At 36.9% G+C, this 15,364-nt stretch overlaps 1 protein-coding gene across 2 annotated transcripts in view; it reads left to right on the top strand.

Annotated features, from left to right (window-relative positions):
• LOC128862114 (protein ECT2) overlaps positions 1-15,364 on the top strand; it is a 58,990-nt gene that overhangs the window by 23,583 nt on the left and 20,043 nt on the right. For both annotated transcript variants that reach the window (XM_054100556.1, XM_054100558.1), the window contains exon 2: positions 1,132-1,357. In XM_054100556.1, the coding sequence (XP_053956531.1) occupies positions 1,132-1,357 (226 nt within the window). The remainder of the gene's footprint in view (positions 1-1,131; positions 1,358-15,364) is intronic.

The raw sequence follows: 15,364 nt of genomic DNA, 5'->3' as shown, positions 1-15,364 counted from the left end.
AACTACGCGGACCAGATCTTAGACAAAACAAACCGACAGCTACTGGATCGGACTGAGTACAAACAGGCTATAAACGACATTCATCGGGAGACTCTCACCACCTTCTTAAGCTCTCGACCCCCGAATGCCGTTATCGGAGTCCAACCACCACAAATCGCAGACGAAGAGCTTCAACTTCCCCAAGAGTCCCGCGTAACCTTGGAACAATTACGTTCTGGATATTGTAGCAGGTTAAACTCCTACTTATCCAGAATCGACCCCGACGTACTAAACATATGTCCAGCATGTGAAGGCACCCCGCACGACACTAACTACCTTTTCACACGCCCCATTAAACCCACTCATCCAACACCCCTCTCCCTCTGGACCCAACCCGTCGAAACAGCTAGTTTCCTGGGCCTACTGTTAGATGAGCTAGACGAAGACGATTACATTACACTGACTGGGCAAGGGTACTGCTACAACAACAACAACCACAACAACCAAAATCGGTTTATTTTGGTTTAATTGTGTCAAAGTTGCCCAGCCGGCTTATACTTTTTGTTTCCCAAATTCTAGCAAACTCTTGCGGCTTTATTAAAAAATATTTTCTTCATTATCTCAACTCATCTCTATTTGAATGCTCAAACCTGTTAAAGTATTTCGTTGTCGGGCCTTTTGCTACTGACGTGTGTGAAATTCGTTTAGAGAGGCTGCCAGCCGTCAGCGTGGTGTCGAGGCGTCGAATGGATGTCTGTTCTCGTTGTAATGCTTGGCTGGTCAACGGCTGTGCGTCGGCAACTGTCAACGGGCCGTTTCGGCTAATGGCTCTATTCCGCTGCTTTTAGCGTATTTTTTAATGAGCGTAACATCCACATTTGTGGCTATTTTATTGTCAGTATTTGCGACTTTTAACACCTATTTTTGCTGAAAGCAAATTAAATTAGGGAATACTGTTGGTTGCCAATCATACGCGAGTCAAGCAATATTTTCCATTTGGCAATGCTTCAGACACTTAATCGGCCACAGCCCAACGGTCCCCTGTTGATTATAACATTTACTTGAATGAATTTAAAAATCATAAATATGCACCTCAGTTAAAATTATTACTCAACAAAATTTTTAATGCGAACTTAATTTTTTTTTTTACAGAAATGTCAATTTCACCTTCACCCTCGCCCGAAAATTTACGGATATGTCTGGTTGGCGATGTTGTTAACGATGCGGAAACAGTTGAGGCTGCGCGTTGTTTTAATGTTCCTGTCATCACCTCTGAGAATGGCTTGGATGTTCTCAACGATTCTGAGTGGCGTACCTATTTTGTGCTGAAAGATTTCGAGGGCCCCATTTTCGATGCGATACACAAAAACAAGAAATGGTAAGTGATATTCAACTACAATAATTGATATTTACGAACAATTGACTAAGTTCGATTTTTGTCATACTTATTTTTTACGCAATGCTCTACACGCGCTGACTAAATTTTGCAAAACCCAAATCGCACTGATATATAGTACGTATGTATGGGGGATATTTAGAGTGTTCTTAAATTAGCACGAGTGTATCTCTCAAATGACAATCACTTGTGCATAGACACTATTTTTAGATAATTTCAAACACATACAAATATTTATACATAAGTATACATTCTGTGAGAAGTGTTTTATGTATTGCCTTGATTTTTTTTATTATTTTTTTTTTTGTTTTTTGGCTTTTGGTGTTTATGGGGTTGTGGCACATCAACGGTTTCCATAAATTGACGCCATATGTCATCTTCGTTTGGCACCCTTTGTTAGCTGCCGGAAGTTTTGATTGTGTAATTCAGGCACTCGCCCCTACTAATGCATATTCTGTCTGTCAATAAGGTACATACATACATATACATATGTTGTTGCAGGCGAAAACAATGACTCTATTAGCTATGTTCTCCTACTTTTCCGGTAACAACAACAGCGAACTTTTTGAGTATTTAACCCATTAAAAGGGGACTTTTTGGCCTATGCGCCGGTTTTTATGAATCTCACAGGGTAAGTTAATTTTGAGTCTTTTAAATTAACAGTTTCTTTAAAGTAACGGTTGGGGCAGAAATAAAGAAATGTTGTTCGTAACATTTAAAGCAATATAAACTACCCTGCGCCCGTCTGGTTGCCTGGTCGCCTGGTATGAGTGATTCGCGTTGGATGAAGTTTCAGACCTGTCAAAATACTGCTATCAGGACAACCGCGGGATGCATCCTGATGTCTCTCCTGCAACACCTTTACAATGAGGCTTCCATGCTTCCTGTCACGAGGAGCACAGTAAAATGTTCAGCAAGCAATTTTTGAGGAGAGGGCTACCTCTGTAGACATTTGCTAGAGCTTGCGCCTCTCAGGCGAGTCAGGAGACTTTTCTTCAACTACACCGACGAGATCTAGAACCAAACACAAATGCAACTATTGAACCGGACAGACAGACATTAAACGATATTCATTGGGAGATTCCCACCAATGAGCACACGCGCCCCGAATGCCGTTATCGAAGTCCAACCACCAGACATTGCAGGCTGCAAGAGCTGCAGCTGCCTCGTTAGACCGCGTAAGTTTGGCTCATTTACGTTCTGGATATTATAGCAGGATAAACTGCTACTTATCCAGAATCGACCCCGACATACTCAATACATGTCCGACACCGTACGCAAGGTACACGATACGATACTAAAACCATCTATTCACATGCGTTCTTAAACCTACTCAGGTAACACCCCTCTCCCTCTGGATCAAAATTTTTGAAACAGCACGTCTCTTGGTCCACTGTTAGATGAGTTAGATGATGGAGGTCGCTAACTACAACGCGCTGGCAGGTCGTAGTGAACTGCTACAATAACAACAACAACATCGATATCAATATCTCACAACTTTGTTGTTTTATCAAAATTTCTTTTCCTATCGTTCTCAACTGGTCACCCTATACTTGGCTCTTAGCGAATGACTGATTCGAGACGAAAAAATGTCAAGGTCTTCCCCAAAGTAACAAAATAAACAGGTATCAACTACACTTTCACTTTATGCGCTGAGATTTGTATTGTTTTTACGAGCATTGGGTGAAAAATTGCATCTAAACAATTATTGAAATACATAAATTGAATGATTAAGCGGTTATATAATATATGATACCTTGTGTTGGACTAAAAAATCGAAAATTTTTTTATGGCATATTCTAAAAGTACATCATCTTAAAAATGTAAATTCAAAAAGAAGAGCGCGACCTTATCCATAAATGAAGTGCACGCAAAACTTTAGACGCGATTATCTCGAAATCGTGTTTTTTGAAAATTACCGTCGCGGTGATCATTATTTATTATTATTACAACCTCGTGAATCTGAACGGTTCACTTTTTATACATATTTGCATAGTTCGCTGGAATTAATTTTTTTTTTTTCAACCCCTCAAAAATCGTTTTTTTGGTGCAAAGCCTTTTATCATTTAATTTTTTTGATTTCAGTCGAGCTGCTCATACGCTACCGTGATTACCTCAAGCCTCTTCTAAAAAACGGCGTTTCGGGGGAGGGGCGATTTCAACAATAAATAATAACATTTTTTAAAATAAAAACACCAAAATGTATTCTTCGAGAGTTACCCTTCAGTTTGACATATGCCTCATATGAATAAATGTTCTAAAACATATTTAAAAAAAATTATGACAATCGTCCATTTTTTCGGGCTCACAAGATATATAACCCCTTAATTAAAATGGACATACTCGTATATAAATACATACATACTATACATATTATAGTTTTTCATAAAGAAATGCGACAAATAATTGCCTTCTGGAAGGTAAACAAATACAAAAAACCAAAAACAAACAAAATGCTACATTTCCGGTGTGTTTCTAAAAAGTGCACATTTTTTGAAAATTGCTTGTCGGCCGCCCACCACAGGCACCCCTGCGGCGCCTTTGTATGCTTTCCACTTATGCTGCCATATATCATATCGCGAGTGTGCATACATACAAATATACGTACGTATGTATTTCGATGGCTTTGTTTGTTCTGCTCCTTGTTATCTCGAGCGTTTGATGGCTACAAGTGAACTATTCATCATAATGTGGCTGCCAACATCGTCATCATGTTTATTTATCATCACTTCTCGCAGCATTTATAGTGCATATACATACATACATACACCCCCAAGCGTATAGCACCTACTCTTATTGATGTTGTTGTTGACATTTGATGGTGGATCGTCATCAACATTACTAGCGTAAAGTGAAAACAAGCATCAATACTGGTGGCGGTGTGGCGGTAACAGTGTTGAAGTTGATATCTGCAAATTTCATTCATCGTTTTACGGGCGCTCGTCTGTCCGCTGATATAAATACCCACATACATACATACATACATAAATATATGCAAATATAGACATACGTAAACGCTTGTACATCTTGATTTATTTATTTATCATTTCGTTTGGTTCAAGTTGTTTTGCCTGTGATGCACATTGCTGGCGACCACAGACTCTTCTCTCTTCGAGTCCCCCTTTAAAATTGTCGCACTAAAATTCTCATTGTTATTATTGTGCGGAATTTTTTTTATTTTTCTTTTTTGCTCTTTTTTTGTTTTGGTTTATTTTCTCCTTTTTTCATATTTTTGCAAAATCGTGGTGGGACTTTTATGATCACTGAGGCTATTTTCTTTTATCGCGTTTATAAGTGCTCGCGGAATAGAGACACGAAACATTTGTTTGCCATAATGGGAGGTATTAAATTTAGTCAGTTGCGGTAACGTTTTTAAATAGAAGACAGATTACAGCGCATTGGGGGTTTTACAAGTGGAAATTAGTATTTTATAAACAAAATAAAGAGCTGTGGGTATATAGTGACGGACATAAGTATAGGTACAATAACGACAATGGAATAAAAATCAAGTTTTTCTAATCAACAATAACAAAAACTGTTTATTCCACATAAGTTACGCATACATTTTAATTAAGAAATCAAGCATGTGTTTCAAATTTAAAGATACACTTAAAGGCCGTCAAATGTTAGGCCTTTTTGTTTTAAGGGGTTACATGGGTTTCGTGAGTTCAAAAAATCGTTTTTTAGGCTTATTAATTTCTACAACATCTCAATAATATTATCCTAAATTTTCAAGTCGATCCGAATAATTGCTTCGGAGATACGGCCTATGGAAAGTGTGCGCTCCAAGCGCTTTAAATGCGTTTTTCTCGGAACCGTGTTTTCAAAAACGGTTGTCAAATGTTCTCGAAAACTACTCAACCGGTCTTGATGGAATTTTACACAGGTGTTCGAGATACATTTTGCTCGTGCTTGAACGAAGGGGTTTTTTTTTTTCAATTACAACTATTTAAAAAAAAAAAATGTCAGGCAAATTCAAATTTTCTTTTTTTTGGAAAAATGTGTGCCAAAATTCCAATTTTTACTTTTTTTTCTTTCCTTCGTTCAAGCACGAGTTTATGGTCTTAACTAAAACATAAATTTTTGTTTTTTCATTTTCGATGATCCTGTCAGAAGTTATGCTGACAACGCGGATGCACCTTTTTTTTCGAGTGGTCATCGGAAATGACGTCACGATGGAGGAGTCTTAATTTTTTTTTTTTTAATTTCTGAAATTATTCTTTAAATATGTATCTATAAGACAGAAAAAAGTTTGAATTAAATAAATAATTTTTTACATAGAAAAAAATATATTGAAAATAGGCCTTTTTTTACCCGTCGAAACCCATGTAACTCCTTAATACTGCTTTCAATCTATTCTGCATTGAGTGCACTAATTTTTTCGTAAAATCTTCGCCAATATTAAACCATTCGTCTTTTAATGATGCTTTCAATTCAGGCTTCGTGGAAATCGCACATTTTCTAACTCGTCGTTCCAATTTCTCCCACAAGTGCTCAATAGGATTGAGCTCCGAGAGACGGTCTGGGGGGTGCGGCAGATCATGTGCCGTGTGATAAGCATGCCATATCTTTACATCATGCGCCGTGTGCTTAGGCTGAAATGGGAAGGACCTTGGTAGATTCAACTGATCTGCACTTTTTTTTGAGACTTTCTTTCAATATGTTTAAATAAACTGATTTGTCCATTAGTCCTTCAATAAATGCAAGCTCTCCCCCACACCTGAAGCAGACATGCAACCCCAAACCAATAATCCTCCACCACCGTACTTCACACTTGGTGCTAGATTTTTTGCAGCGTAAGCTGTATTACGTAATCGTCACACAGTTATTCGGCCATCGGCCATCAAAAATATGAAATTTGCTTTCATCTGAAAATTGCTAAGAGGCTGGTTTTCAAATAGTTTTGCATATGCCACCCTTTTCTTTTGGTTGGTTGCGCCTAGCCACACATGCTTTGTACCCAGCCTGAAGCAGTACTCGTCTGTACTGTTTTGGCATGGACTTCTTTGCCAAAATCGTGTTTTTGCACAATTTGCGATCGCTCTCGGTCTGTTAATTTGCCACTTCGCTGTGAACTTGTGAAATTCGTTTGCCCTTTGAAGCGGTTTTTTATGTAAATACATTATTATTTTACGCTGTGATTCTGTGATTTCCTTTCCTTTAGGATTCAATCATACACAACCAACTAATTTTCACTGATCTTGCGCACAAAACTAGTAAAATTTAAGTAACGGTATATTAGAACATATGTTTTGTAAAAAAGAGTTGCCAGCTATACACAAAGTGTTAGAAATGTAAGAAGATTAAAAAATTGTGCCTATAATTTTGTCCCCATGAAAACGCGCATTTTTTACATTTTAGATTCTATCACCTTTCTCGTAACAAATATACTAAACTAGGTTAAAAAATTGAATTAAAGGATGAATAACATGTAATTGAAACGAAAACGGAGAGCATTACGCAAATGTTGTAATTCCTTAAGGGGTTACATGGGTTTCGTGGGGTCAAAAAATCAATTTTTTGTTTGGCTTATTAATTTCCACAACATCTCAAGAACATTATCCTAAATTTTCAAGTCGATCCGAATAATAGCTGCGGGGATACAGCCTTTGGAATGTGTGCACTCCAAGCCACTTTCATTGTTACTCGAAACTTGAAACGCGTTTTTCTCGGAACCGTGTTTTCAAAGTCGGTTGTCAAATGTTCTCGAAAACTGCTCAACCGATCTTGATGAAATTTTACACAGGTGTTCGAGATACAATTTACTCGTGCTTGAACGAAGAATGTTTTTTTTTTCAATTACAACTTAAAAAAAAAACAAAATGTCAAGCAAATTTGACTAAAATTTTAATTTTTTTTGGAAAAATGTGTGCCAAAATTCCAATTTTTCCTTTTTTTCTTTCCTTCGTTCAAGCACGAGTTTATGGCCTTAACTAAAACACTTATTTTTGTTTTTTCATTATTGATGATCCTGTCAGTAGTTATGCTGACAACGCGGAGGCACCTTTTTTCGGGGGTCACCGGAAATGACTTCACAATGGCTCCTCCATTTAATTTTTTTTTTTGAAAATTTCAGAAATTATTCTTTAAATATGTATCTATAAGACAGAAAAAAGTTTGAATTAAATAAATAATTTTTTACATAGAAAAAAAATTTTAAATAGGCCTTTTTTACCCGACGAAACCCATGTAACCCCTTAAATGAATGAGGAAAGCTTATTGTGCCTATACTTTCGTTCGGCACTGTATATTAGTTTGGGGAAAGAGAGGAATTTGCTGTATGGTCGATATTTAGCGCGTGGGCGAGGCTACGTCTATTGACATGCCGGTCAACATCGACTATTCCTGTGATTTTATTGGCATATTCGATATCATCGATATTTTCTTTAACATCAAAAATGCCTAAACAGAATAGACGAATCCAAAATTGCACGTAATCGGCGGTTACAGTATCGGCACCATAAACCAAGAAAAACTGCAAAATGTACCGAATTTTCTCTTTGTTAACTTCCATTGTAAACACCCTGTAACTCACAACTGAATAGAACTAACAAAAAACAGCAAACACATTTTTTAGTGTGAAATGTCACCTTCACAACGAGCATAAACTTTAAATTGTTTCATAGATACTTTACAATAAATCGATCACGGCATCCCTTTACCGCAAAAATAATGGATTTCTTCTTACCCACTCTTCTCGAAAGATTTCACCACAATTAAGGTTTAAAGTTGTACGGTTTCAAACATTTATTTAAACGAACATTTATGGAAATTACTATATTATACTGGTTAGTTGGGTGAAGTGGTGATTCTCCAATAATCCAATTAGCGCTTCCGCACCATTTTGTTGCCACATCCTCGCTACCAACATAATATATTATACGGTTATTCCTTCGTAACTATAACCAGTCTGTCCGATTGAGAAACCTCGTAAAGCTGCAATTAGTGGTGCCGTAGAGAGCAATCAACTGTTCTGATCAAACATATGGGCATCACTGTAAAGGATTATAGGTGCCGCACCATAACGCCGTAGCCATAACCGTAGCTCTGTACGTATCTATTGAACTTTGGTCTGTGCTCGTGAAATACTTTACATTTGTTTTGATAATTGCGATACAAATTTGAATATTGGAAGTGAACAACGAGAAATGAATTGACTTAGTGGAAAATTATCCGTGTTTTTATGGCAAAATGCAAATTTTGTCATTAATTCTACTTCTGCTGCTGTAATCCTGCGGCTGTCGTTATGGTATGGCTATGGCATTATGGATGCAGCTCTACTAATTACAGCTTATTTTTTTTTACGTCCATACCGGGTAGCTCTTCGACGTTTTCAAAATACGGTTTGCTAAGCGTTAAACACCGCCGCCTTTTATGGGACATGACATTCACAGAGGAAGTGGAAGATAGTTTCCTTCTATATTATACAACTTTCCTGCCCCTTTAATTTAAAAACCCAGTCTTTATTTATTAAGATCGAATAATACGGAGTGTACATATTATAGCTCCAGATACCCGGGTATCAAGTAGTGTGAGTACCTCGATACTCGCTCGAAAGTTGTTAATTGGTCAACCACTTAAATATTTGTTCGCAATTTTCGAGCTTCTGAACAATTTGAGCAGCTATAAAAATTTTAAAATTTTATTTGTTAGCAGTTTTTTAGTTTTCCAACGACATTACCACTGTATAAAAAATTTGTTAAATTTAAAAAAAGTGCTGACATAAAAGTTGGAATCAACAAAAAAAAAAAAACTCGTAGTAGAGGAGCTCATTTCGAGTAATAATAAAAATTTGCCCGGGCTATTCGAAAATGTGTGAACAAAATCGAGAGTTCTAGTACAGATGACGTGTATAGTACACAATATCCGTTTTTGCATAGTGCCGGTTCAATTTCAGTAAGGCTGCAGTTCTTTGGCCATATTGCAAAATGACTTTCTTTCCAAAAACCCCACAAAAAATAAATCCAATTCTGTCAAATTACACGATTAAGTCACAAAGGTATCTCCACCTTCAATTTTTGTCATCAAGAATTCTTTTGTTTTCGCGCTTTTTGGCAAGTTTGAGCATCCTCTCCAAGCCACTTCTCTTCGATATCAATTACAGTTTGAGTGTTTTTTTTTATATCTTATGGGAACGCATACTCGAAGAAGAAGAACGTTCCGATCACTTCACCAAATCAAAATGGGCACCAAACAAACAGCGTGTCGTGGTAGACGCATAGTATCAAACATGACAATTCTGTTTGTAGACCTTTCCACCTTATTTGAAATGCGTCTCATCTGAGAAGGTTATCTTCTGTATTGTGAAATTTGTTCTCTGAACTTTTCAATGTTGTGTTCATTTGATCTTTAAAGCATACACAATTCACTGAAAACTTTTTCACGAAAGCCTTAGCTGTGGTAGACGGATTCTGATCAACTCACTCACTAACTTTGTTGAGAACGATAGTGAATCGAGGTAGATTCAGGTATCGAGGTATTCTTTATATACAGGGTGGGCCATGTAAAATTTGCTTTTTGAATCGGCTATAAAAAAAACGAAGATTGAACATTGTCATTTATGAATGAAAAATAATATCGTTCAAATGACTGTCACGACTGGCTTTCACGACAGTAGGCCATTTGATCAACCCAATTTTTAAGCACATTTTCGATTGTTTGGGCTCGAATTTCATGAATGGCTTCTTCGATTTCGTGTTTTAAAGCATCAATCGTCTCTGGATGGTTCGCATAGCACTTGCCCTTAACGGCTCCCCACAAAAAATAGTCCAACGGGCTTAAATCACAGCTCCGAGGCGGCCAATTGATATCGGAATTTCGGCTGATTATTCGGTTTTCAAAAACGGTAGCCAAAAGTTCGAGTGTAACTTTGGCGGTGTGACAAGTTGCACCGTCCTGTTGAAACCAAATGTCGTCCATGTCATCCTCTTCAATTTTTGGAAACAACTCGTTGAGCATGTCACGGTAACGCTCGCCATTTACTGTAACCGCGGCTCCTCGCTCATTTTCGAAAAAGATGGCCCGATGATGCCGCCAAACCAAAAACCGCACCAAACAGTGACTCGTTGTGGATGCATTTGCTTTTCTACAGTAATGTGTGGATTTTCTGAGCCCCAAATCCGACAATTTTGTTTTTGACGTAGCCACCGATGTGAAAATCAAAAAAGAAGAAGAAGACTCACCACTTTGGAAATAGGTCTTCAATATTTCCCAATTTTGTTCAAGCGTATAGCGTCCCATTTCGTAAATGTCAAACCTTTAAGTAAATTATGAACACATTTGACATCTCATTTGTGTTACCATTCTCAAAAAAATAGGTTAAAAATAGTTCAAAAAGCAAACGCTATATGGCCCACCCTGTATTTACATTAACTTCATCTTAGAACCTCCTTCAGGATGTTAATTTTCAATAAAAATATAAAATTTCCGATATAAAAATATTTTGGATGCGTTATTGCCAAGAGTTCCTGAAGATAAATAAAAGCAATAATTAAATTTGTTGCTTTATTGCGAATTCGTAAATTGCTGAATTCATAAAACCAAAATGCGAAACATAAAGTTATTAAGCTTAGATGGACTGCAAATTTAAATATGAGATCACATTCGCTAGGCTTTTTTTCACGCTTACATAGATATATAAATATGTATACCACAAATTGGCCTCCAAAGATATGTAAAAATGCGTTAGTTGCCTCGTAAGTGTTTGCACAAAAATAGGATCTGCATTGGACATCACCGTATTTGCTCATAACAGTGCACAGAAATGCACGCATTCCTTTAAATTAACGGGCATGCATTCAAGATTTACATACATGTGTATGCACATAAACATATGTATACTATATATGTATGTATGTAGATACGCATGCACAAGTGCAAATATTTCATTGAGGTCTTAATGGATGCACAAGGCCTTTGAGAGTCAGCAAAATGTCGCCGGCGTTCAGCTGATTTCGCCATAGTAGGCCTAAGCGCAATAATAGTACAATAATAAACACACATCAATACATCTTAAGGCTCGCATATTTACACTTATACACAAATGCTTACAAAGAGGCAGTGAGGGACACCATGGCGGATGATGGATGTTTTTTTCTCTCATAGCTATTCATTGAGATTGGCGGTGTGCTGATGACGATTTAGGCGGCGGAAACACATTTGTGACACGTTGCCAAAAAATGCGCATTGATCACTTTGTCTTCTCACCGCAAACAAGTTGATTTTTCAGCGAAATCCGAAATGATTTGCCGTCTTTTTTCGTTGCCATTCGCCATCAGCTGAAGTGCAGAACACAGTGATACAGATGGTAGGCGCTTTTGGCGGACTATAAACGTTAGTCACAGCTGCCGGCTTGACCACATCGTTTCACCACTTCAAACGCAACATCACTAGAATAGCAACAAAAACAACAACAACAACAACAACAAGGAAACACATTCATGAAAAGTAAAAGTGCCGATGAAGAAAAGTAGCGAACGATGAAGTGAACGAAACGATGCTTTCAGAAGGTAGCAGGCGTAGGCACACACAAACAATTAAGTTTTTATATAAATATATGCATACTTTGTTTTTATAAAATACAAAGTTATATTTAATTCAAAAGCGCAATAGAAACAGAAATAGCCGACTAAATTGAAATAACGCCAGAAATCTAATTGTTATTTATCGTATAAAAAATTTTACAAAAAATGTATTACTTTAATATTGCAATGAAACATTTATTTCATTTTCATCTTGACATTGCGCTTGTACTTGTGTGGAGCTGAAAACAAAAGCGTTTGGAAAATTTGAAGAATACGTATTAAAATGAGAAATTGTATCAAAAAAAAAGCTGAGCGCCCAGGCAAATGAGTGGAGGATATGTAAGAATGCATGCATATGTATGTGTGTAGTCATTAATATAAATATTTATATATGCATATATGCGTGTATTTACAAGTGTTTGTTTGCATGTTCGCTTGTGAGTATGCGTTGCGTGCCCCCAAATAGGCGAGAAGACCGAAGACCCTCAAAAAGTTTAAAAACTGCAAGCGTCTGTCGCCGTCATCGTTTCTGCTCGTGTCTCTGGCCTCTTACATAGTTCAAAGCCAGCTGAGTCAACTGTGTGTTGTTTTGGGGATAACAGCAACAGCTATAGCGTCGATTACATTACAAGGACATCAATTTCACGTTTTTTTCACATTTTTGAAATACTTTTAAGCGTATTTTATTTAATTCTACAAGCAAAATTGTTTAGCTTGCTCGACATTCTTGCTCAATGTGTATTCTCAAGTTGATGTACGAGTATATATTGTATATGTAAATATGTATATTATACAATGCATGTATTAATAAAACAGGGTGATTCGAAATAATTTTTCTATCACAATGGTTTTTAGTCTATATTTATGTACATATTGAAACTTGTTATGAAAATGGATGATCTTTTAGAACTAAAAACTAAGCTTAAAAACGGATCTGGGTTGGGCTGCCAAGAAGAAGGTGAGTTCGGAGTCTCCGGAGACTAGTCGTAAAAACGACAGGAGTAAGTGTGGACCATTTCCTATCTCTTTCTCTGATACTTTTCTCCTTCCCTCCTTGACTATTTACCCCCTTTCCAGAGCTTTAAATACAATGGGCTTTTTAGCCTGAGGGTTTTAGGAGCCACCAAATCTCCTGGTGCTCCTTGGCTCGACCTTTTCAAATTTCAATTTTCAAGTGTGGACCATATTCCAATCATGTGCAGATACGGCGCAATCTGCAATGACCTGTGAGAATGCCCGTGAGCACTTTCAGTTTATCCTTAGATATGATTATGACTTGCATTCCGCATTCCGAATTGTGTCCTTGTTTTTCAATTTATCGTTTTGTAATATTGCTTGATCTTCCTTCAAAATTTCTCCCCACCCTGTGCAATTATTTTTATTGTTTCGCCACCGTTTTTGCTCATCTGGATTTAAAACATTTAAAAGTATGTATTTACATAAATAAATCATTTATGTATTGTACAAAAAACATTTGTTTTCATTTTGCTTCCCTACGAAAATATACTAAAACAATGTAATTTTATTAACTTTTGACATTTTGTCTGCGGAGGACGTTCTGAAGGAAATGCCCATATAGCAAAAGATTTATTTTGTTTTTCGACAATTTGATTGAAATGCTTCGTTTTACTATTAAATTTGATTGCTCTAACTTGAACATTTTGTATAAAACTCGTATTGTCTGCTTTTATATTTGCGAAGGGCGATGGCCAAAATTCTTAAAAAGTTGTATAGGAATAAATTTGTTGCTTGCAATAGTATTGTTATTGCTTTGTAGTTGTTTTTTGTTGTTGCTCTTCTAATGGTATGTGCCTGCTAGCTGGCCATGTTGTTGAAAGCAACACAAACATAAACAAATCTGATGAAAGAATTTTTGTTAAGCCGCATAAAAGTCTCGTTGTGTTTTTGTAGCTGAAATTTCAGTGCCAGCGCTACTGGGGAACGGCTGCAACGGTGATGGCCAAACATGTGTGTTTGCCCGCCAGTTAAAAGGCAAGAGTTGTCATCCGTCTAAGCTTTAGTGACCTGCTAGGAAATGAAACTTATAGAACTTTTAACGATTTTCAAAAGCATCAAAAATGCTTATTTACTGTTTATTTATTTTCGTTGATTTGAGTTAATACATTTTATATCAAAGTTATTTTGTTGACTGATTTATTTATTGTAATTGCTGTGGTGTGATTCACTCCGATTTCTTTTCAAATTTGACTAAAAACGAAGTTAATTTTTTCTTTCGTATGACTCACGAGGTAATATGTTAAGCCCTTCAGGTGATGAAGGAGAATTCGCAGCAGGAACTGAAACCGGTTTTAAAATCTGTCAGTAAAAAGTGTTTTGAATTTTTTAGCAATCGATACGTTTTTACTGCATGTAAGGGCATACCCTCTATTAAAAAAACCGAACTTAAATAAAAATAATCAATAATCAAAAACAATATTACAACTGATGAAGTTTGATGGAATAATATTTTAATGATTTCACTTGAATTATACCAAACTCTTTTGTTACCAAATCAAAAACGGTTGCTTGAGTAACCATTTTCTTCCATAAAAATTATTGTCTCTAATCAAGTGAACTGGACACTGTAAGTACATTTGTGTGTAAAGAACTTTTAGTATTGCACTATTTTTGTTAGTGTGTTTTGTACTGCGATCTGCAGAACGTTATGGCCCACCTACAACCTCAAGCAATCGTCGACATTAATAAACATGAAACGACGGGACACCTGTAGACTTACGGCAGTCATAACTGGCTTCTGGTCTATCGGAGAACAAGCCGCCAAAATGGGCATCCCCCACAACACATACTGTCATAGTTGTAAACAACCGGAGAAAAAAGAAACAATCTTCCATTTCCTCTGTGAATGCCCTGCCCTATGGAAGGACAGAATGTTAACCCTGGGCAAACCGCTGTTCGAGAGTCTCGAACAACTGTCTGGCTTAGACGTCAACAACTTAATAAGGTTCCTAAACTGCACAGACTGGATATAGTCCTGCTGCAAATAACTGTTAATTTGGTAACGAGGATGTGGCAACAAAATGGTGCGGAAGCGCTAGTTGGATTCTGGATGAATCACCACTCTAACCAACCAACCAACCAACTGCGATCTGCGAAATGAGTTTCAAGCAAAAAGCTACGTTTGACTTTTACGAGTATGCAAATATTTTACCCAAAACACACCCAAAGCTTCAAAAAGCATTTAGTTATTACTATCCCGCATGCAAATTTATGAGTGCCTTAATCATTTAAGAAGAGTCGAGAAAGTAGAGAAAGACTTCACATCCTCAAAAAACATGGAGAAAGTACTTCATTTCTATAAAAATAATAAGAAATCTTCCGTAAAAATCATTGTATAGAAACTGGGAATTCCTAAGGCATCTGTGCATCGCATAAAAACATTAGTCACATAATATACGTCGGCTATTTATATTTGTAAAATGTTCGGTTTTTTCGTATAGAGGGGTGA

This window comes from Anastrepha ludens, chromosome 4 (assembly GCF_028408465.1).
Source record: "Anastrepha ludens isolate Willacy chromosome 4, idAnaLude1.1, whole genome shotgun sequence".
Classification (NCBI taxonomy): domain Eukaryota; kingdom Metazoa; phylum Arthropoda; class Insecta; order Diptera; family Tephritidae; genus Anastrepha; species Anastrepha ludens.
This window is presented reverse-complemented; position numbering and strand designations above follow the sequence as displayed.